The sequence below is a fragment of the Purpureocillium lilacinum genome (assembly GCF_023168085.1).
Source record: "Purpureocillium lilacinum CBS 284.36 DNA, scaffold_1, whole genome shotgun sequence".
In the NCBI taxonomy this organism is placed as follows: domain Eukaryota; kingdom Fungi; phylum Ascomycota; class Sordariomycetes; order Hypocreales; family Ophiocordycipitaceae; genus Purpureocillium; species Purpureocillium lilacinum.
In genome coordinates this window covers 5,264,701-5,289,645 of record NW_027072111.1, presented here as the reverse complement: position 1 = coordinate 5,289,645, position 24,945 = coordinate 5,264,701, and the positions used below count along the sequence as shown (strand labels likewise).

Below are 24,945 nucleotides of genomic sequence, written 5' to 3'. Positions count from 1 at the left end.
GTCGCTATTTCTATTTTTAAAATGCCTATAAATCCTAGCCTTAATATTTATATTAATATAAAAGATATAGAGTTATTACTATAATATAAGAAAACAGTCTTATAATATATTCTTTAAGGTAATCTCTTTATCTATAATAATAAACTCTAGCTATAATACTTTAATTATTTCTTAAATACTATTAAGTTATTAATAAAGCTATTAATAGCCCTTTTCTCTTTTAGTATTAATAAGGCTAAAGGCAAAGTTAATAAGGCTATACTAATCTATAACGCTAATAACTTAGAAAAGATATAGCTTATAGCGATTTATATTATATATATTATTAAAATTAAGGACTTTAAGAAACTTCTTCTATATCTCCTTATATTAAAGATAAGTCTATATAATAGCTTTAATACGCTACTTATTATTATATTTAATAAAGTATTTTAGCTCTAGCGAGTTTAATATACCTTAAAGTATCTAGATAAATACCTAAGCTATTATTAAATTAATAAGTACCTATAGTCTAATTCCTTAATAATTATTATATATATCTTATATATAAAAATATATCTTATATAGCTCTTTATACTTTAAATAATTATAGATATATATACTTATAGCTTATATAGTAATTATAGCTATTCTTATTAGATCTTATTCTATAAGCTTTTACTTTATAATCCGCTAATAGTAAATATTATAAGCTAATAGATCTAGCGATAGACTATAATTATACTAGCTATAATAAATATAATAATATTATTTCTAGCCTATTACTTTATTAGCCCTATAAATAATAATATATAGGTATTTAATACGCTATAATATAGGCTATTAGACCCTAGTATTTATTAAGGTATATTCCTTACCTTAATTATAGATAAATTAGATATCTATAGCTATTATTATATTATAAGCGAAAGTATATAAGCCTTAGCTAGATTTAATAATAAGGCCTATACCGTTTTTACGATAGAAGCCTTATAGGTAATTAAGTATTTTAGTATATATATCGAATAAAGGCAATAATATTAATAAAAGTAAGATCTTCCTTATTATATAGTCTAAGTCGATCGTAATAATAAGCCTCTTATTATTAATACTATCAGCAATAAGTTCATTAGCAATAAGCTTATCGGTAATAATAGGATCTAGATCCTCGTCGGTAGTAAATAGATCCTTATTAATAATATCGCCGGTAATAAATAAGAGCTCTTCGTTAATAGACTCGTTAGTAATAATAAGATCTAGATCCTTATCGGTAGTAAATAGATCCTTATTAATAGTATCGCTAGTAATAAGTAAGAGCTCTTTATTAATAGACTCGTCGGTAATAATAGGATCTAGATCTTTATCGGTAATAAATAGATCCTTATTAATAGTATTACTAGTAGTAAGTAAGAGCTCTTCGTTAATAGACTCGTCGTTAGCTTTATATATATATATAATATCGTATTTACTAATAGAGTTAAGTTTAGGAATAATACTTAATTCCTTAATAACTTAATAGGTAAGTAGATCGGGTAGGCTAAGTAACGATAGAGATAAGGCCTTCGATAGCGTATTTAGGATATTAATTAAGTTAATTTATAGAGGTAAGTTAAGAGGCGTTTTAAGAGGATTATTACTTATTAAGTCGATAATCTTAATATCTAACTAATTAGCTATATTAAAGTTAGCCTATAGAAGTAAATTATTATTAATATTGCCTATACCTTATAGAAGACTTATATTATCTATAATACTATTATTTTTCTTACTCTATATTACTTATTATTTATATTACTTATTACTTACTTTATTTATTACTTATTCCTAGTTACTTATATCTCCTATATATTTAAGTCTTACGATACTTATACTTTTAATTAACTTAAAGAAAAGCTTAATATATTATATAAGAGGTCTAATAGTATAAAGTTTAACTTACATTCTTATAGACCCTTAGCGTTATGCCCTTACCTCTATAATACTTATGCCTTAAGACGGTATCTCTTACCTAAAGATCTTCCGCTAATCTAGATAGCCCTAGATACGTCTATATCCTTATCGTTCTTATTCTAGCGGTAGCCTTAGCCTTAGTAATAGCGGTAACGGCCCTTTTAGAGGTAGCCTTAATAATAGCAGTAATAGCCCGAGGCTATAGCATTAGAAGTCTATATTAATATCCCGATTCTAGGGCGGCTCGGTATAGATATATATAGACTACTATAGCTCTATAAGTAATAAAGGAAGCTCGTCTTAACTCTACGGCAGCTAGGGTAAGGTCTCTAATTAGGGCCCTTAATTTAAAGCTCCTTATCGAGAAAGTACCTATAGTAATAACGGGAGGTAAAAACGTAGTATAGTTAATATATATAGTCGAGAGGGGAGGAATTACGGTATTAGCTATAAGAAGAGACGAAAGCGTTAAGGCTATAGTTATAGGTATAGTTATAATTACCGCTATTACTCGATATTATATATATAGCGAGACCGCAATAAGCGCTATAGCGGTAACGGCAGTAAAAGAAGTAAGCTACCTACGCCTATAAATAGCGAAGGCGCCTCTTATTAACTCGCTATTATTAAGTAAAGGTAAAGGTAAAGATAAAGGTAAGGGTAAAGAAAGAGTTAAGTTACCTTATTATATAAAGAGTCTATAGCTATAGACTTTAAATCTATATCGTTATTATATAAGCTATATAACGGTCTTAGTATATAATGCCCTAAGCTATAGCTATTTAATATAAGCTTACCTCCTTTAAAGTTAAATATATAACTATCCTTTATATTACTATATATATTAATAGCCTATCTCTTTATCCCTATATATATACTTATTCGCGTAATATTAACTCGCATTAAGGTTAGCTATTAAAGGTAGCTTTATTGAGATCTCGGTGCGCTATAAGGCCGACTATATTATCCTTACGTAAACGTAAGGTAGATATCGTTACGGCAGTATATAAGGGGGCGTATATCTACTCTTATTAGCGGCCCGATCCGGCCGATAGGAAGGCAAGGGTTATCAATCTTACCGTTAACCGCTTATAGTATCGAGAGTAGCTCTATATAATAGGCAGAAAATTAATTGCGATATCGGGTTAGGCTATATAGCGTAATAGACTATATACTATTATTTCTAGGCACGCTAGGGGTCTATAGCTAGTTTATATAATAGACCTTAGTCTGCCGAGAACGTTTAACCCTTAGCGGCGCCTTAGCTGGTAGGAGCTAATATCTAAATAGTAAAGGGGTGATGTCTAAATAGCATATCTCTATCTATAATAATGATATCTAACTTAAGAACGTTAATTTATTATTAAATACTATTAAGCTATTTATAAAGCTAGTTATATCCCTCTTAGGGCTCTATATTAATAAGGCTAAAGGTAAAGTTAGTAAGAGATTATTAGTCTATAACTTTAATAACTTAAAAGAGGTATATTTTAAAATAGTTCGTCTTATATATATTATTAAGATTAAGAACCTTAAGGAACTTCTTTTATATCTCTTTATATTAATAATATATCTAAAAGATCCCTTAAACCTAATTCTTAGAATTATATTAAATAAAATATTTAATATTCTACTCTTCTAGGATTTAAATAAATACTTATATTAATATAAGACTATCTAAGACCTCCTCTTAGATATATTAACGATTATTATAGATATCGTAAGTCTAGAAAAAACGCTATTTTAAAACTAACTATTAATAAAAGATTAAGTCTATTTAATATATATTAATCGCGCTAACTTTTATAATATCCCTCTCGATATCTTTTTATTCTTTAATCTACTATCGGTAGATATAATATTTTAATACGTAAAGAGATAGACTATAATTATAGTAAGGTTCGGAAACCTTATAGCTCTATTTCTATACTTTATTAAACTTATTAACCGAAATAGTAATTAAGTAAGGGTAATTAATCCATTACGAGAAAGATACCCTTAGCCTTATACTTATAGATAGCTAAATTCGGCTACGATTATATTTAAAGAAGATATAAGTAGCTTAGGAATTACTATTAAAGTCTCGTTAGTTAGAGCTCGTTTAAACGATAATAATAGCTCCGTTTTCGTGATAGAACCCTTAAAGGTAAGCTATAAGGGCTTTATATATATTAAATAATTATAATTTTAAGGAGGTAAGGATCGTTTAAGTAATATAGTTATCGCTACTACTTTCGTTATTACCTTTATTATTACCCTCATTATCTTAATAGTAAAAGTCTTATAGATCTTAAGCTAGTTAAAAGCTACTATTAAACGTAATATAAAAGCTATCTAAAGTAGACGTCGAAATAGAAGCTAGGGATATAAATAGAGAACTCTTATTTACTTAAGTATATATCTCTATTTACCTATACTACGTTATAGCGTTAAGGCAAGCTAAGCTATTAGCTATAAGCTAAGCTATTAGCCCTAACCTAACTATATATAGCTATGCCCTTAACTATATATAGCTATACCCTTAACTATATATAGCCCGTCTATAGATCGAGTTATTAACGCCTTTATATAAAGCCGACGGCAATATTTAAGATAAAGAGAAAGTAATAATAATTAATATATTTAAAATTAATATATAAGTACATTAAAAACAGTAAAATAAAATAAAAAAGAGAATATAAGCTTATATACCCCTTAATAACTTAAATTAACGGCGTTAATATAGTCCCTTTATCTATACCTTTTATTTAACCTAAGATAACTAACGATATTAAAGAGATACTATAAGGTAATCTTATAAATATTAATATTTATTAATAATTAATAATTAATATAATTATATTTAAATATAATCTAAATTAATTAAGGTTCTTAGCTATCTTTAAGGTTATACTTCATATAACTTATTTAAATTATAATATTAGCCTTATTATTATAATAAAAGCTTTATAGGCTATTAAGGTATTCTTAATATAAATAAAAAGTTAATAAAGGTAATAAAAGTAAGATCTTGTAAGTAATATAATTATCTTTATATTAAAGGTTAGACCTTAAGATTTAAGCCTAAGCTTAGCTTAAGCTACTTATTAAGTTATATAGCGCTATAAAGTAGAAAGGGGCGCTATATAAAAAAAGAGGTATTATAAATATAAAAGTAATTAATCTATATAAACCTATTTTACCTCTTTATAATATATTTAATATTAATAAGCTAATTAACTCTTATTTATTAAAGCTAGCTTTATTATAATATATATTATTAATTAATAAAATAATATAAAGAAATAATAAATAAGATAATATTAAATATATTAGCCCCTTAATTTATACTTATAGCTTGATCAATAAGAATAGCTAAATAAATAATAATAAGGTAATAAATAATAATAAAGTAATAAATAATAATAAAGTAATAAATAATAATAAAGTAATAAATAATAATAAAGTAATAAATAATAATAAAGTAATAAATAATAATAAAGTAATAAATAATAATAAAGTAATAAATAATAATAAAGTAATAATTTATTACCTTAAATATAAAATAAGTATATCTCTTTAATATATTTAATATAATTATATTTAATAATTATATAAAAGAGGCTTTATTAAAGACCTTAAAGGGATTAGCTATAATTATAATTAAAAGGATTATAACCTTAATATTAATTATTATATTAATTATAATAAATAAATTAAAATTAAAAAAAGAAATTATTAATTTAATTAAAGTAAAATAGCTAAGTTATTCTTTTTATTTATATTTAAAGTAATTATAATTTAAATATATTATTAATAAAGTAAAAGACTTATATAAACTAAATATTATAATTTAATTTAAAGTTTTATATAAGTAATCCTATTTTTACATACGCATTTCTCTATTTTTATATATCTCCGCTATAAAGGCCCCCTATAGCCACTAAGAACCCCTATCACAGCAGGCGCCGCGCGGGGCTATAGTGCCATTTTTATTACTTGCGCACGCTATCGGGCTATAGGCTATAAGGCTACACGGGCTACAGCAAGCAATTAAAGGCATCGCGGGCTATACGGGCTACTATAGGCAATTAAAGGCATCGAGGGCTACTAGGCTATACCGCTACTATAATAATTAAAGGCATCGCGGGCTGCCGGGCTACTATAGTAATTAAAGGCATCGCGGGCTGCCGGGCTATAGTAGATAATTAAGGTTATCGCGGGCTATAGCGGGCAATTAAATGCATCGCGGCTACGGGCTATAGCGGGTAGTTAAAGGCATCGCGGCTACGGGCTACTGCATTAATTAAAGGCATCGCGGGCTATATAGGCTATACGGGCTATAGCGTAATTAAGGCTATCGCGGGCTACGGGCTACGGGCTACGAGCCTAATAGTATAATACTATAGCCCGGTCTTAGCTATATAATGTATATGAAAATAGAGAAATGTATATATGAAAATAGGACTACTCTTTTATATACCCTTTTAAAGCTTAAGATATAAAGTATAAAGGTATTTTGGAGAAAAAAGGGGATTAATAATTAAAGAGACCTTAAGGGTTTCTTTTTATACTTTAAGTAAATCTTTAAAAATATTTAAAAGAAAGAAAAAGTATAAAATAAATTATAGACCTTTATATAAAAAGATAATTAAAGATTTAAGAATTTTATCTTAGACTTTAAGAATACCTTTATAATTATAAATAGCTTTTCTTAAAATAATATTATAAAGTATATTTAATTATAAAACTCTTTCTTTTTTATATTTAAAGAATAGCTTATTATAGTTATATTAAAACTTAACTTTTATAACTTTATTAAATAATTATATATTATTATAGCTAACTTTAAAGTAATAATTTAAATTAAAGAACTTTAAAAAAAATATTAATATTTAATTTAATAAGTTATTTTCTATAAAATAAAGAAATTAAAGATTAAAAGTAAAAAATAAGCTTTATAAATAATATTTATTATAGATTATAAAAAAAATAATTTTTATAAATTTTATTTATATTATTAATTATAGCTTTAAATTAAAGAAAATAAAAAATTTAAAGAATATTATTTTAATATAAATAAATAAATTAAATAAATATTTAATAAAGAAAAGAATAAATAATATAAATAAAGGTATTATTTATATTATAAAAAAAATTAATTTATAATTATTTTTATATTTTTATTTATTAATTAAAGAAAAATAAAGTAATTTTAATAAATTATATATAATTTAAATTAAAAATTAAAGATACTTATAATATAAAGAGTAAATTTAAATATATAGAATTTACTTTAAGAAATATATTACTTTAAAGTTATACTTTAAGGGTATAAAAATTATTAATATAAAAAGAAAGGCTATAAAAATACTTTAAAATAAATTTATTATTAATCTTTATCTTAATTAATAAAGATCTTTTATAGACTATATTTATAAATAAAAGATATTAATATTATATAATAATAAAGAAATTATTTAAAACTTTAAATTATTATTAATAAAAAAATATTTTTATAAAATAAAAAAAGTCTTAAATATTATAATAAAAATAATAATTAAAAATTTAGCTTAATTAAATATAGAGATTAATAAAGTTTTTTAATTAATATATATTTATATAATATTTAAGCTTAAATTCTTTTTAATCTTAAAAAAGCCTTAACTTTAATATATAAAATTATATTTTATTTTATATAAAAAGAAGCTATAATATAGCCTTTTATAAATATAAATATAATATATATATAGCCTATATTTAAAATATAGCTTTATAAATAATATTAAAAATATATAATATATTATTATTATAACTTTTATAAGCTATATTAAAAAGATCTATAAAAGAGAGAGCTATAATATAGCTAAAGTTATAATCTTTATTATTAAATTAAAAAATATTAAAAGAGCTTTAACCTTAAAATACCTTAAATCTAAATAAGAGCTTTTATATATAATCCTTTTATATTTTTATAATTTACTTTTATTCTTTATAAAATATATAATAAATAAACTCAATTTATATAAACTTAATATTAATTATTAAATCCTCTTTAAAAAAGCTTAAGAAATAAAACTTATTTATATTATATAAAGCTTTATATAAAATATTATAAAAAAGCTTTTAATATTATAGAGGATATTTAATAACCCCTTAAATAAAGAGTCTATTTAAGTAAATAACTTAAAAATAATAATATTAATTTTATTATATAAAAACTAAAAAATAAGCTTTATTTTTATTATAATTATAAAGCCTTTAATATAATTATAAAAATAAATTATTATTTAATTTTATTTATTAATAATATTTTTTATAATTTAAATAAAGCTTTTATTAAGTTAAATATAATATAAATATTTTATAAAATAAAATTATATTTAAAGAAAAATAAGAAATAATATTTTATATTAAGTATAAGCTTTTTAAATAAATAATTATATTATTTAAGAATAGTCTTATTTTTATAGAGAGCTATTACTTTAATATATATATTTTACTATTTACTTATTTAGCTCTATATATTAAGATAGGCTAAGGTAGGCTAAATAGGCTAAGCTAAGCTAGATAGCTAGGCTATTAGACGAATAGCTATATATTATTAAATGGCGTTATAAAGAGGCTATATTATTATACCTTAAGAATAGGGGCATACTTAAATCTAGTTAAATAATATATAATACTATAAACTTAAGTTTCGCGATATATTAATATATCTAAATAATTTATACGCTATAGTTTAGTCTATATTATATAATAATAGTTCCTTATAATTAGTTATAATAAGAACTTTATACTTTAAAGAAATAAATACCCTTATTATTAAATATATAAACTCTTTAAAATAGAAATAAAAGACCGGAAGTTTATTAAGTAATAAGTTTAATAAGTAATATTTAATAAGTAAAAAATTAATATTTAATAAGATTAATTCTAATTATTTTAATATATCTCTTAATACTTTTTAGATAGATTATAATATCCTAGTTATTAACTTTATTAAAGATAACTTATCTTCTTTATCTAACTTTAATATAATTATAGGCTTAAGCTTAATTATTAACTATAAAGTAGGCTTAACCTTAAGGGATTATATTATCTTAGTTATTAACTTTAGAGATAACTCTATATTATTATCTTCTCTCTTTAACTTTAATATAGAGATAGGCTTAAGCTTAACTATATAGTCTAAATATAGACTTAGCCTTTAAGTAACTTTAAGCGATTATAATATTTTAATTATCGACTTAATTAAAGATAATATTATCTCTATATCTTTTACCTTATTTAATATTAATGATAACTAGGCTATATTATCTAAGCTAACCGCTATTATTAATAGTTTACTTAATAGGGCTAGCGCCTAGATTTCTTTACCTTCTTAAACCTCCTTAATTATCTATAATCGCTAGTAAGCTTTCTTAGTTTATATAAAATATCTAATATATAGCTATATAGGCTATATAATTTATCCAGTATATACCGATTTTTATATATACCGGGTAAATATTTATCTAGAAACTTTATTATAGTAAATAGTCTATTAGACTAGCGGGTAGTCTATTATACCGCTAGATAATTTATTAAACTGATTTTTATTATTTTCGGCTAGACTTAGGGTCTTTAGTCTAGTATAAAGTTAAGCTACGCTATATAGAGCTATATTTAGCTATATTTAGCTATAGCTACGCTAAATTAAGCTAAATATAGCTGAATTTAGCTATAGCTATACTAAATTAGGCAAAATATAGCTGAGTTTAGCTATAGCTATACTAAATTAAGCTAAATATAGCTAAATTTAGCTATAGCTACGCTAAATAAAGCTATATTTAGCTCTTTTTAGCTATAGAGGCTAGTATTAAACTAATATAGAGACTATTAAACTAAAGGCTAGGTCTATTTAATTATATATATAACCTTCCCCTCTTAGTCTAGAGAGGATAGAAGATTAAGTAATTTAATACCTCTATTATCTCTTCTATCTTATTTTACTATTACCTTTCTTATCTTTTATATCTTTATTTCCTTATTTTCCCTATTTTTTACTGCCTTTATCCCTCCTTCTTATAGTATTATATAGAATATTATAAAAAGAGCTCTTAATATTATAAAAGATACTTAATAACCTATTAAATAAAGGGTTTATTTAATTAAGTAACTTAAAAGTAATAATATTAGTCTTATTTATATAGAAACTAAGAGATAAGCTTTATTTTTACTATAATTATAAAGCCTTTAATATAATTATAAAGGTATACTATTATTTAATTTTATTTATTAATAATACCTTTTATAACTTAATAAAGGCTTATTAATTTATTAAGCTAGATATAATATAGGTATTCTATAAAGTATAGATTATACTTAAAGAAAAGTAAAAAATAATATTCTATATTAAATATAAGCTCTTTAAATAAATAATTATATTATTTAGTTTAAATAATATATTTATTACTGTTTAATACTATATTAATAATATCTTATAAAAGTTCTTTAATAACTTTTACTTTATTTATATAAATAATATATTAATCTATATAAATAAATTACTTAAAGAATATTATATAAAAGTATAATAAGTCTTAAAGTAACTTTAAGAATATAGCCTTTATTTAAACTTAAATAAGTATAAATTTAAGGTTAAGACTATAAAATATCTTAAGTTTATTATTTATATAAAATATAATATTAAAATAAATCTTATTAAAATAAAGATAATAATTAAATAGCTTATTTTAATAATATAAAAAAAATATAAAGCTTTTTAAGGTTTATTAATTATTATTAAATATTTATATTTAATTTCTTAAAGATAATTACTTTTTTAATATCCTTAATAAAAAAAGGCTTTATTTATATATATAAAAATAAAAGTATTAATCTCCTTTTTAAGTATTTAAGTAATTACTTATTTAAGTATTAATCTTAAGTTAATAAGATCTAGACTTACTTACTTTCTTAGAAATAAATTATAATAATACTATATTTAATAATATATTTATATAAAAAATTAATAAAAAAAAGAAATTAATTACCTTTTACTTATAAAAGCTTTTATCTATAAAGTAAAACTACTTTATTTATAATAAAGAGATATTAATAATAGTTTATTACTTAAAGTAATAAAATATAAAGCTTTATAGCTATATAAGCTTTATAATCTTTATAGACTATAAGAAACTTAAATATTTTATAATATAATAATAATTATTAAAGTAATAAATATATTAAATAAAGCTATTTTAATATTTTAATTTCTCTTTAATCTATAAATTAAAGAAGCTAATAATAATCTTTAATATATTATTAAAAAAGGATTAAGATTAAGAGATAAAAGAAGACTAAAAAGCTTAAGATTTATAATATTCTTTAAAGGGCGCTTTCTATATTTATATATAAAGGATATAATTAAAAATAAATAGCTTAAAAGGTATATTAATAGACTTTAAGCTTTATTTTTTATAAAAGTAAGAAGCTTAATAAGATATTATTTATTAAAGTATATATTATTTAATAAAGAGTAATATTTATATATTAAACTTAAAGCTTAAGCTAAAGGTATAAATAATAAAGTATAATATAGATATTAAGAAATACTTTTTTTCTAAGATTATTTTTAAATATTTAAGGCTATTTTTATTTTAGAGGCTAAAGTAAAAGCTACTTTTATAGAAATAAAGGGACTTAATAAGCTATAAAGGAAGCTTATTTAATAAGCTTATAACTTACCTATAATTAAATATTTAAGTAAAGAAAGTATTATAGCTTTAATAATAAAAAAGTTTTATTAGCCTTTTTTATAATAATATATTAAAAGGTTCTTTTATAACTATAATATTTATAGCTATATTAAGATTTAATAAGAATATAAAAAGGGGTTATTTAAGCCTTTATTTATATTAAAGTAATTTTATTATTAAATATAAATAGATTTTATTATAAACCTCCTTTTAATATATAAAAGTTACTTCTTTTAAGTTATAAAAAATAAGCTAAATAAAGAAATAATCTTTAAATTTATATTATTTATAAATATAGAGGCTTATATAAAGCGCTTTTTATAATATTATATCTATTTTTATAGATAGTTAATAATAATAATAAATAATAAAGGCTTTAATTAAATAAATAAATTTTAATAATATTTATATAAGTTAATTAATAGAAAATAATAGCTTAATATAATATATTACTTTTAAATAAATAAAGGTATAAAGAGAGTTAACTAAAAGGTATAAATATACTTTAAGGTATATATTAATTATAATTAAGATAATTAAGATTAATAGCTCTTTATAGCTTAACTTACGCTAAATTTAAGGACCTTTACTTTTATTAAGATATCCCTTTTTTTACTTTATATAGTTTTTATTTATAGTTAATATTATTTAACCTTTACCCCTTTATAAATAAAGGATAATAATAAAATAACCTTAAAGTAAAAAGTAAAGGTATTTATAGTAAGGATTAAATAAATTTATAATAGTCGGCTAGACCTAGAGCCTTAATAGCTACGTAATACGTATATAACGGCCGGCCCGCCGGGGTATACCTCCGGCGGGTCGCCGGCGAAACGCTATATAGACCTTTAAGCTTTAGTCTCTAACTTATAGTAATAATAATAACAGCCGCCGGACTATATAGCTATTGCCTCTCTTGCCTGACTGACTATAAGACCTATTATTATTATAAAATTATAGACCTCTATAAATCCTTTATAGCTATAGCTATATAAAAATAAGAGTAATATACTAATTATATATATAAGCTTATAAATAAGTATAAAGTTAAGGATAGAGTCTAATTAGACTTATAGAACTACCTTTTAATAAGACTTAAAAAGAAGCTTAACTAGCTTTACTTAAAATATACTATAAGTAAGGTCTTAAGCTTATATATAATAAAGCTCTCTAAGCTATTTATAGGTATCTATAACTAGTTTTATATAAACTAGCTTTATTAAGCCTTAAGGGACCTTATTTTAGGTTAGTAAACTATTAATTAATAACTTACTCTTATAGAGATAAGAAAAGAGGAATATTACTTAATTAAATAAGTCTTAAGTATATAAAAGTATAAGTAAAAGTAAATAAGGAAGTTATAAGCCTTTATTAAGTAATAAAGTTACTTTAACCTTATATAAAAGCTACTTAAAGAAATATAATATATTATAGCCTTTAAGCTTTTTTAATAATAAATAGCCTAGCTATATACCTCTATAAAGGCTATAATAATTATAATAAAGTCTTAGTTTATATAAAATAATTAATATATAGCTATATAGACTATATAGAAGGATATAAAAAATATTTTCCTATATAATATATATAAATATACTATATAATATATTATATAACTATATATATATATTATATAGCTATTTATTTAAAAAAACATTACTTTTAGGTATAATAAAAAGATCTATAAGAGCCTCTTATATTACTAAAATATAATATATAGTTAATATATAGCTATATAAGCTATATAGAAATAGATTAAAAATATATTACTATAAAGTCTATATAGATAAATATTTATTTAATATATACCGATTTTTATATATATTAAGTAAATATTTATCTAGAAACTTTATTATAGCGGATAGTCTATTAGACCGGCGGGCAGTCTATTATACCGCTAGATAGTCTATTAAACCGATTTTTACTGTTTTTAGCTAGACTTAAGGTCTTTAGTCTAATATAAGGTTAGCTACGCTATATAGAGCTATATTTAGCTATATTTAGCTATAGCTATACTAAATTAAGCTAAATATAGCTACGCTAAATAGAGCTGAATTTAGCTATAGCTATACTAAATAGAGCTAAATTTAGCTCTTCTTAGCTATAAAGGCTAGTATTAAATTAATAGAGAGATTATTAAATTAAAGGCTAGGTCTTTTTAATTATATATAAGACCTTTCCCTCTTAGTCTAGAGAGGATAGAAGATTAAGTAATTTAATACCTCTATTATCTCTTCTATCTTATTTTACTATTACCTTTTTTATCTCTTATATCCCTATTTCCCTCTTCTCTCTATCTTTTACTGCCTTTATCCCTCCTTCTTATATAAGGCATAGGTATATATAAAGGCTTTATTAAAAAATATAATTATTTATTTTTATAGCCCCTTTTTTAATATAAAAAAGGGCTACTCTTAAAAGAGTATTTATCTTATTATCTTATTATCTTTATCTTTTTTTTCTTTTTCTTTTTCCTTTTCTTTTCCTTTATAAGAGGTAATAGCTTCTTTTATTATTATAAGGTAGGTAATAAAGTCTTATACCTTAATAATAAGGTTAATAATAATATTAATAGCTATAATAAAGGGGGGTAAAAGTAATAAATAAAAGGAAAGGGATATTATTAAAGGTAACTATAATAATATTCTTATTTAAAGGTTAGTATTTATATATATAGTAATATAAAGGGTAAAGGTTACTTACTTAAGTATAAAGCTTACTCTCTTTAAAGTTAAAAGATATTACTTTATTATATAAATAATATTTAATACCTTTTTAGCCTTTTTCTCTACTTTATTAATAATAATAATTACTTTTTTATTAATAATAATATAAATAATAATAATAATAATAATAATAATAATAGCCTTTTAAATATATTATATAATACTTATAGCTTAAATTATAGCTTTTTATATATAGTTAATAATATAATAGCTATAATAACTATTAATCGCTTACTTTATATAACTTATATAAATAAGCTTTATATATATAATATATATATATATATAGCTAAGAATAGAGCTCTTTTATAAAGTTATCTTTTTAAAATTACTTTTATATATTATATTAAAAGAGCCTATATATATAAAGGAAATATTAACTTAAAAGAAAGGATTTATAAATAAAGTTAATAATAATAATAATAAATAAGAATAATACTTACCTTAAGGGGCTATATAAATAAGAGTAATAATAAAGAGAGAGTAATAATAAAGAAAGAGGGTAGTTAAAGGGGTAAATAAAAGAGAGAAAAAGGGTAAGTAAGTATAAGCTTAATAAAGGTAAGGGAGAGGTAATAAAGGTAAGCGAGCCTAAAGGTATATATAAAGGTATAAAAGAGCTAGAATAAATATAAGAAGGCATAAAAAAGCTTAAAGGGGTATAAAAGATTAAAAGGGTAAAAGAGCTACTTAAATATAATAATAGTATTATAAATAATATAAAAGTATCTATTTTATAAGTTAATAGCTATTATTATAGCCCTATAATATAAGATAAAGTAAGGGATAAAAGATATACTTTATTATTATTATTATTATTATTATTATTATTATTATTATTATTATTATTATTATTATTATTATTATTATTATTATTATTATTATTATTATTATTATTATTATTATTATTATTATTATTATTATTATTATTATTATTATTATTATTATTATTATTATTATTATTATTATTATTATTATTATTATTATTATTATTATTATTATTATTATTATTATTATTATTATTATTATTATTATTATTATTATTATAGTAATAATAAGGCTATAATAATAGCGATAATAATATAAAAGTAATCATATAAAAGGAAGAAAGGGACCTCTTTTTAATATAAAAGAAAGCCTCTTTTATATAAATATATTAAATTAGCTATTAATTATATAAATTATAAATATATAAGCTAAATAGTTATTATATAGCTCTCTTATTTAATAAAGGGTAATAACCTATAAATTAGCTCTTAATTAAGCGGCTATTAATAGCTATATATAGCTTAGTTAATATAAATAATAATAATTATACCTTATTTTAGGTATTAAGAGCGCCTTACTTATAGTTCTACTTAAATCTATACTATTCTATAAGGGCTATGCGTTTATATAAGCGAGGCTCCTTCTAGCTATATATAAGAGAGAGGAAAGGGGTAATATTAAGGGTTAGTCCTTAAGGTTTAAGCCTAAGCCTAGCCTAGGCTACCCGCTAGGTTATATAATGCTATAGGGTAGAAAGGGGCGCTATATAAGGAAAAGGGGTACTATAAGTATAAGGGTAGCTAGCTTATATAACCCTATTTTACTTCTTTATAGTATGTTTAATATTAATAAGCCGACTAGCTCTTACTTATTAAAGCCGGCCTTATTATATAAAAGGTATAAATATAAGAGGTATAATAAAAGTAATTATAAATACTTTAAATTAAAGCCTAAGAGTTATAATAATATAATAAATTAATACTTTAATTATCTTAATTTTAATATATTATCGCTAGTATAAAGGCTAATAAATAATATAAGTAATAATATAGGTAATAATATAAGTAATAATATAAGTAATAATATAAGTAATAATATAAGTAATAATATAAGTAATAATATAAAGAAAGGTATAAATAAAAGTATAAATAAGAAAGTATATATAATATATAAAAAGATAAGATTAAAGTAAAATAATATAAATTTAATACTATAATATTATTATATAATAATAGAAATATAACTTTAGCTTATTTATATATTAATTAATTATATTATAATAATATAATTTAATTAATTATACTTTTATAATATAATTTAATAATATTATTATTTATATAAAAATATAACTTAATTAAAATATTAAAATATATTATTATATATTATTATTATTTTATATTTATAAATTAAAAATAGCTAGTATAAAATAAAAATAAAATATAGCCTTAGAAAAATATAGAATATTTATATAATTAGACTTTTTTATTTATATAAATAAGAGTAATACTATTTATAAAGGATAAAAACCCTCGCTATATAAATATTCTATATCTTTCTAGGTATATACCTTACCTTTATGCCGCGCTAGCTATTTTTAGTATATAAATATAAGATAGTAATAGCGCGCTAGAATATACCCTGAAATCTTAATTAAATCGTATTTTTATAACGTAGCTACCGCGCCGCGAGGCTAGTAAGGTATTAATAGGGCTTAATTCGCTTAAAAAACGCATTTCTATAGTTTCCCTTTAATATTATTACATTTAGATATATATTATTCCGTTCTAGATTACTCCGCTAGGCCGGCGGCGCCCGTAACGATACCCTTATTACTACCGACTATATCTACCGTACCTAACCTCGTCTGCCCCGGCCGCGGCGCTAGTAGGGCCTAAATCGCCTAAAGAACGCGTTTCCGTAGTTTCCTTATAATATTATAATATCGGGGGTATATTTTTCCGCTCCGAGGTCCGTATATTAAGTCTCTTAACCGTACCGGGCCCTAGGCGTGACTGCGGTTATAGCTACGTAGCCAGTCGTCTTATGAGGCCGAGGCAGACGTAGCCTATAATGCTATTAACGTAGCTAGTAACGCTATTAAAGCTATTCGTAATGTTATAGACCGGGCTCGAGTAGAGGCGCCGTCGCGGAGAGGCGTTAGCCGCGATATATTGCGTTACGTAGGTATCTATTATATCGTGCTAAAATAGTAGCCGTATAACTAGGCGCTTACGCTAACCTATACCTACGTACCTTATTTATCTATAGCGGACTAGCTAGCATACGATTAGTTAGAAAAAAATATAGACTTAAGGCATTTATATAGCGAGGGTTTTTATCCTTTACGAATAGCATTACTTATAAATAATATTACTTATAATAATATACTTTAAAGTTAATTTATTTTAATTAATTAAATTTATTATAATTAAGTTTAATTATTAATTAAAGTTAATAATATTATTATTATAATAATATAAATAAAAAATAAATTAAATATTAATAATATAATAAAATAAAAATTAATAAAATTATTATATATAAAAGTAATAAAAGTTAATTTATTTTATAATAAAGCTATTTATAAATAAGTTTTTATATTACTTATTTATTTATAAATATAAATTTATAATTTAAAAATAAATAAAAAATACTTTAATATTTATATTATTTATAAATAAACTCTAAACTTAATTAAATATTAATATATAATAAATAGCGCTATATTATATATAGCTTTTTAATAATTTAAATATAATTTAATTAAGCTTAAATAAATAAATAATAAAAAATATATTAATATATTTATTTATTATAAATAAATATACTTTATATTTAAATTATTTAATATTTTATATTTAATTTTTAATTAATTTTATAACTTTTTTTTTATTAAATTATCTTTATTATTTTTTAATTATTCTTTTAATTCCTTTATAATATTAATAATATAACTAACCTTTATTTTTTTTATATTTTAATCTTTACTTTATTATTTTTATAAGAGTTTTTTATCTTCTTAAAGTTTTTTAATAAATTCCTTATTTTTATACTTAAATAATCTCTTTAAGCTTATTTAATATAAATAATAATAATAATATATTATTATTATTATCTTATTATTATATATTAAAAGTAGTTAATATAATAAAAAAGTAAAGTATAAAAATATAAAATATTTATATAAATAAGTCTCTTTATTTAAATAAATAATACTATTATTTTAAAATGCCCTTTTATATCTTTATATCTTTATATATTAGTTTAGTTAAAATAGATTATATTACGATAATACTTAATTAATATCCGGGCCCCAGTCTATTTGCTCGGTTTGGTTTCCCTTTCCTTCCATGACTGCTTCTAACTTATCTTCGACTGTAACCCAACCCTGCCGCTTCTGGGAGATGGCGTATCGGATAGGATCCCTCCATTCCCGCCACCAAACTTCCTCGCTCTGCACGATGCACCTCCTGCCTGGCTCCCCATTCTTAGTGGTTGCAAACGGCCAGACGGCTCGTACGACCTCGTATTTATTCTTGCCAGAGAAAAGGCTGGCGACAGTTGTGAAGAACTGGTTGACCTTGTCCGGGTTCTGGATCAAAACACGACTGTGAGTGACGAGAAAGGTTACATCAACAGTGCCCTTATACTTGAGCGTAGCCACGAGGCTCCGTAGTTGGCCCTCGAGCCAGGCGACGTCGAGGTTGGCGACAACTCGGTCAAGGGCGAAGTACTTGACGGCGGCTGTATCCTGGGCGAAGCGACGACACCACTCATCGAGGCCGCCATCGCCGACCTCGGGCAGGACATCGGGACGCACACCTCCCCGATAACCAACCTCGCCGTCACCCACACAGCGGATGTAGTCGATGCGGTGCCGTTCGTCGTCTGGGACGAGGAGGCTCATGAGATTAAGCTTGATGTCGAAATCGACACGACGGCCACGGGTGCCGCGGACTTGGATCTGGGGCTTCGGGGGAACTGTTGACTGGGCTCGGATGAGGGCGGCCAGAGCAGCCGGGTTAGTCGAAAGGTATTCGGCCTTGGACGACAGGGTGGTTGAGTCGGAGGATAATTTGAAGAGCGGTGGGGAGTACAGCTTGTAGTCGAGCCTAGGCAAGCCCGGGTACCGCACAGGACCCTTGGGAGTGTCGGGCTGCTCTTCGCGGCGATGCAGGTCACCCGTCGACGGGCCGGAGTACGGTGGAGGCGTCGAGACGGGCGCCGGATCCGGGGCCGGAGGCGGGGGCCCAGGCTCGTTTGGCGGAGGGTTTCCGGCCGGGCTACCCTTCTCCATGGCGCGCGATGTCGTGGCCGTGAGGTGATGGGCAGGTTGAGGAAGCACCGTCCGGGCGGCGGTCGAGGGCGCGGATCCACGGTGGCAGTGGCAGATGGACAGAGAGCCGGGCACAAGCTCGCGAGCGGCTGTGCTGGTGTCGGCCGCTGGGACGACGACCTGGCGGGCGGATGTCGAGAGACAGCAGACGCACGCAGCGGCGCAAGGCGGACTACCGCGGGAAGACGGCGACGTCGAGATGGCGGGCCGTGCGCCTCACGTCACGGTATGTGTAGAGACATCCGAGGATGTCGGAGGGAGCCCGTAGCGCCCGAGCCGGCGTCCAGGATGAAGCGCGTGTGGTTCCAGTCTGACTGGAGGAGTCGTGCAGGCAGGGGGAGGGGGGTGGTGGGTGAGCCGTGGACCGGTTGGAGGCGCAAGGCAGCCCGCGAGGCGCCCACCTCGGGAGGAGGCCCTAAGTATGCCGTATTTCGCATGACGGACCCTGTTGTCGATTGCGTGGGACTTGCACTGGGCCCGGCCCCGCCTGGAGGCACTAACTAGAGAAGGTTTGTTTGGTGGTTCTTGCTGCCGTCACCGTCCTCGTCGCCGGGGCTCTGCCACGAAGTAATTGGGAACTTCCATTGGAAGTGACGGGCGGCGGCCGGGCATACCTGGTACCTAGTACACAACGTTAGTACCAAATGCCAGTTACCTCGAGTTCCACATCTAGGCACATACTACGTTGCTTACTACGTACCTAGTGCTGGTGCTTTACCTTTAGGTCGGTACTAGGTGCCCAGCTTGTACCTTTGGGTAGCGGCGTGGGTACCTAGTATAGGTACCTAGGCAGGTGCCTTGGTATTGGGAGCGTCGCCGTGGGCAGTGCCAACCTAGGTACACCTCATGTAATATAAAAACGTCACCTCTAGGTAGGTACCGACGTCTGGTCCGAGGACAGTGTATAAAGCAGCTCTCCCTTAAGTACGTTCTATAAACGTTAGTACTACGTATAGATCTACGGCATTGGGCTTTGGAACCTGAGGCGGGCGGTCCAAGGCCCAGGCAAGACGGCATCCGGCAGTCTGCTAAGAAGGACCGGAATTCAAAATCCCCCCGGTCTCTCTCGCACACGTACGAAGGCCCCCCGCCGTCACCAATCGCCTCACCCACCCACTCACTCGCTCACCGAGGCACAACCCGTGGATGACTCCGTGTCGCGACACAGCCTCGCCGTCGTGGCAGCGAACCGCTGCTGCGACAGACCGTCCGAATGGCACGCACGAATGCGCCTTGCACAAGGCCTGTCCAAGGGGTTTCCGACCCGTGCCCGAGCTCCTCCTCGACGTGACTCAATGGGGGCATCCCCCTTCCCGTCGACGTCGAGATGACTCACGCCGTCGCTGGCTGCAAACACGCCGTGACTGCCTGAGCCTCGTCGTGCATTCGACTCGTGCTGGCAAAGGTACATGTATGTGAGGGGAGCAGCTCCGACGACGCAAAGGCGCTGGCATCGCAAACGACCCAGCGCCGTGCCTGCCGTCCGAGAGACCTCGCCGTAGCCCGAGTCGCCTTAAGCCCATCATCGAAAGCACCACGACCAACCTCAAGCCTTGCCGCGGCTGACGGGGCCGTTTTCTCATCAATGGCGACAGCGTGCGACCACGACGCGCCGACGACGCGCCCCCCTTTGGAGCTGCCGTCGTCCTTTGACACTGCCCTCTGCCTGGTGCCCCCGAGCCACCTATGGCCACGTCTCGACCGCATCCGCAGCCTCTATGACCCGGCGCATGCGAAATGGCCGCCTCATGTGAACCTCCTTTACCCGTTTGTGCCGCCAGAGCTACTTCCCGATGTTGCGCGCCTCCTGTCCGAGGCACATCTCGAGCGAGTCAGCATCAACCTGTCTGTTGCAGATGCCTTCGTCCACAGGAAGCACAACTCCGTCATCCTCCGCCCGGCTGAGCCTGACGCCGTCTCGTGCCTCCGCAGCCAGGCCTGTAGCGCGCTGGGCTGGCCGCCAAGCCATGTCTATCGGCCTCATATGACCGTCGGTCAAACCACGGACGTTCAGTCGGATGCCCACCGCTTTCTGCTTGAAAAGGCGCAGTTGCTGGCCCCCGTCACCTGGGACGTCGCATGGCTTGCCATCATGGTACGGGACCCCTCGTCGCGGCGCATGATGCCTTGGGCCCAGCTCCACCTTAACCCTCGTCGACTGCAGCGCCCTGCGCAGGTCGTCGACTTCCCGGTTCCCATCCCCGACACTGGTGTGCATGGCAGCTCGGCGGCCGCCCAGTCGCAGACCACATACCACTTTCAATCCCCTGAACGCGGCTGGGAGCCGCTCCCGGTCGCTGCTCATACCGCCACCGACGAAACCCAGAGCTTGGTCGTGGCCTCGTACAATGTGCTCGCCGAGTTCCAATGGCCCCCGAACCCATCCCGATACCCCGGTCTCATCACGAACATCCTCTCTGCGAGGGCAGCGGCAGACATTCTCATCCTCCAAGAGGTTACGGACCACTTCCTGCCGTCTCTCCTCAACAACAGCCAAATTTGTGCGCGCTATCCTTTCTCAACTCATGGCCCTGCCTTGTTCGGCCCACTTCCCAGTCTTCTCAATGTTGTCGTCCTAAGTAGGCTCCGGTTTCGGTGGGAATACCTCCCTTTCCAGCGAAAACACAAGGGCGCCGCCGTCCTATGCTTCCCTACCCTTGGCTCTCACGCGCAGAATGGAGCCCATCCGCCGCTCGTCTTCGCGGCCTGTCACTTGACACAAGGCTTGGTTGACGGGGCTGTGGTGGCCAAGAGAAACGAGTTGCAGAAGCTTTCGAGGTACCTGTCTGACCACTACCACGCTCATCCCTTGATCGTCGCCGGCGACTTCAACATTGCCACGTCCTCGTACTCAATCGACTCGGCGCGGCAAAAGCAAGACCTGTCCTCTCACGGGCTCCAATGTCTTGCCGATATCCAATCGCTGTTCAACCAAGTCGGACTTGAGGATGCCTGGCTCCTTACCAGGGTTGGCATTGGAGAATCCTCAAGCACCAGCCGACATCTCATGCCACCTCAAAATCTGCACGAGGGCGAAGAAGGCGCAACTTTCAACCCACTGACAAACCAGTTAGCTGCGCGGTCAGTCGGCAGTGGAACAAACAACAGGCCGCAGAGGTATGACCGAATCCTGGTGAGCTCCAGCCTAGCGCTGCGCCCATGTGGTTTCAACATGTTTGGGGACGTCTGCCCGGAAGCCAGTGACCACTGGGGCATTCGCTGTCTTCTCCAGCGCCCGGTGACCGAACGGCCACCGGCCGAAGCAACTTCTGCGCGCCATGTTCCTATGCGTTTGGTCAGAGCGCCAGTCACCCTTGGTGGTGCCAACGAGATCAAAGACGCGCTGTCCTCCCACGGCTGCCTGCCTGGACATGCAGAGGAGGCTCTTCGACAACAAGCGCTCGCATTGCTTGAAGGGATTTTGCTGGCCAAGGACGCTCAGGAGTCGGGAGAGGGCTCGCAGCCACGAACGACATTGGTGCTTGTCCCGGTCGGCTCGTTCGGACTGGGCGTATGGACAACCTCCTCGGATATGGACTGCCTGTGCATTGGGAGCATGAGCCCTAAAGTCTTCTTCGCTGTCGCTTCACAGAGGCTGAAGAAGGCGGCATCACAAGGCGTCCAAGTCTTGCGGCGGGTGAAGGCCAACACAGGCACCATGCTGGAGGTTGATGTACGTGGAATCAAGTTTGACCTCCAGTACTGCGCCGCGGGTGCTCTAGCCCAGAAGTACGTATCGCCATCTGCTTTGTACCTTCCGGTCCTATGCAAAGGGCTCTTGTTCTTACAACTCCACTCCTTCTCAGTTATCCCGACATTCTGAAGCGCCCGGCTTCCGATCCCGCATTCGTGCTGCCAGTCCAAACCCTCGCCAAGCTCAAGCCTGCGAGGGACCTTTACTATCTTCGGCGATCCATACCTGACATGGCACAGTATCGCCTTGCACACCTCCTTGTCAAGGAATGGGCCAAGTCGCGGGGCCTGTATGCGGCAAAGCTTGGTCTGCTGGGAGGCATTCACATAACAGCCATGCTTGTTCCCATCTGCAAGCTTTTGACTGCCGCACACAACCCACTTTCTACAGCTGACATCTTGATATCCTTTTTTTACCACTATGCCAACTTTGACTGGGAGTCCAACTTGGTGTTCGACACTCATTTCCACAAGGACCTGAGATACCGCCGCGCAGCTCGGGAACCACTTTGTCTGTTGGGTTGGCATGGACCCTCTCTCAATACGTCTTCGAACGCGTCAAGGCCAACAGTGCACACCATATCGTCCGAATTCAAGCACGCCAGTCGACTTCTTTCCCAAGGCGGGATGACATGGACCGGATTTTTGACTCGGGAGACTGCAAAGCTTGGTGTCGGGCCGCATACGGATGCTGCAGGCGAATTCCTTCTTGGATACAAAAGCTACGTGAAGGTCGATGCCCGATATTGGGGCTCGTCGCAAAGCAAAGGCAGACGATACTTCGGATGGCTCGAGTCCCGTTTTGTCATGCTTCTGGTTGGTGAGACACCCCGCATGGCCCACCATGTCGCTGTCGACTTTCTCTGACCTGAGGCGGCATGTATAGACCTGGACCGCAAGGTTCCCGCTCTCAGGGCTCGGATCTGGCCAGAGAGATTCGCCGACAAAGCAAGCAGTACTTCGGCCGCGACAGAGCGTGATGGATGCTACCTAATTGGTCTGGAATGGCGCGACAGCGGCGCTGCTGACAAGTCGAAGGAAGAGTCTAGGGACGCCAGGCGTCTGCTTGAGACCGCGCTTCGAGGATTTGAGGCTCGAATGCAAGGGGACGACAAGTACTACGACAAATCTTGCTGTTGGTTGCTGGTATCCGAGGCTCACGGCAAGGATGTGCGCAGCCTGCAACTAGAATCGGCCGGCTTCAGCCCTGATGAGTGCGGCGACACAGACTCGGAGGGAGACTCTGACACCGACGCAGATGACGAGGCTGATAACTGCATGGATGGGCAGTACGGGGGCGCGCCAGCAGGCAACGCCAGCGAAGTGAAGATGCCCGACCCGCAGCAGTCAGTGAGTAAGCCGAACAGCCGTGGCAAGCTTCGCTCAGCGTCCGACGTCATGCACCGCCTCCGGTGGGATGCTGCCATAGACGCTGGAGACTACATGGTGGGATACGAGGATCGATTCACTGGGGCAAGGGAGAAGCCGTTGGTGCAGTGGAAGTCTGAACAGACAGACGAAGAGTTTATCCCGCAGCACCGGATTCTTTATTTCAGGTGTAGAAGCACCGGGGACATCGTCTGGGAACGCCGGACGCGTACGGATCATGTGTTTGGAAGCGGAACTAGCCTACACGAGGGTACTTAGCTCATGCTGGTCTCTCGCAGCAGACAGGTGATCACGCACAAGGCTGTATGCCACTGTCACACAATATCAAACCCAGTGTGATATCAACTCAATGTAATGCCTGTGGATCTAAGGTGGATGGGTG

The 24,945-nt window shown here is 31.1% G+C and overlaps 2 protein-coding genes across 2 annotated transcripts; one reads left to right on the top strand and one right to left on the bottom strand.

The window, feature by feature from the left end:
• Window positions 1–18,440: 18,440 nt before the first annotated feature.
• Window positions 18,441–19,442, bottom strand: PLICBS_001248 (uncharacterized protein; the record flags this gene model as incomplete). The annotated part of the gene is made up of 1 exon (XM_018317699.2): window positions 18,441–19,442. One exon carries the CDS (start codon window positions 19,440–19,442, stop codon window positions 18,441–18,443), a length of 1,002 nt encoding a protein of 333 aa, XP_018183224.2.
• A 1,624-nt stretch (window positions 19,443–21,066) lies between these two features.
• Window positions 21,067–24,821, top strand: PLICBS_001247 (uncharacterized protein; the record flags this gene model as incomplete). The annotated part of the gene is made up of 3 exons (XM_018317700.2): window positions 21,067–23,210; window positions 23,288–23,685; window positions 24,061–24,821. 3 exons carry the CDS (start codon window positions 21,067–21,069, stop codon window positions 24,819–24,821), a joined length of 3,303 nt encoding a protein of 1,100 aa, XP_018183225.2.
• Window positions 24,822–24,945: the final 124 nt, after the last annotated feature.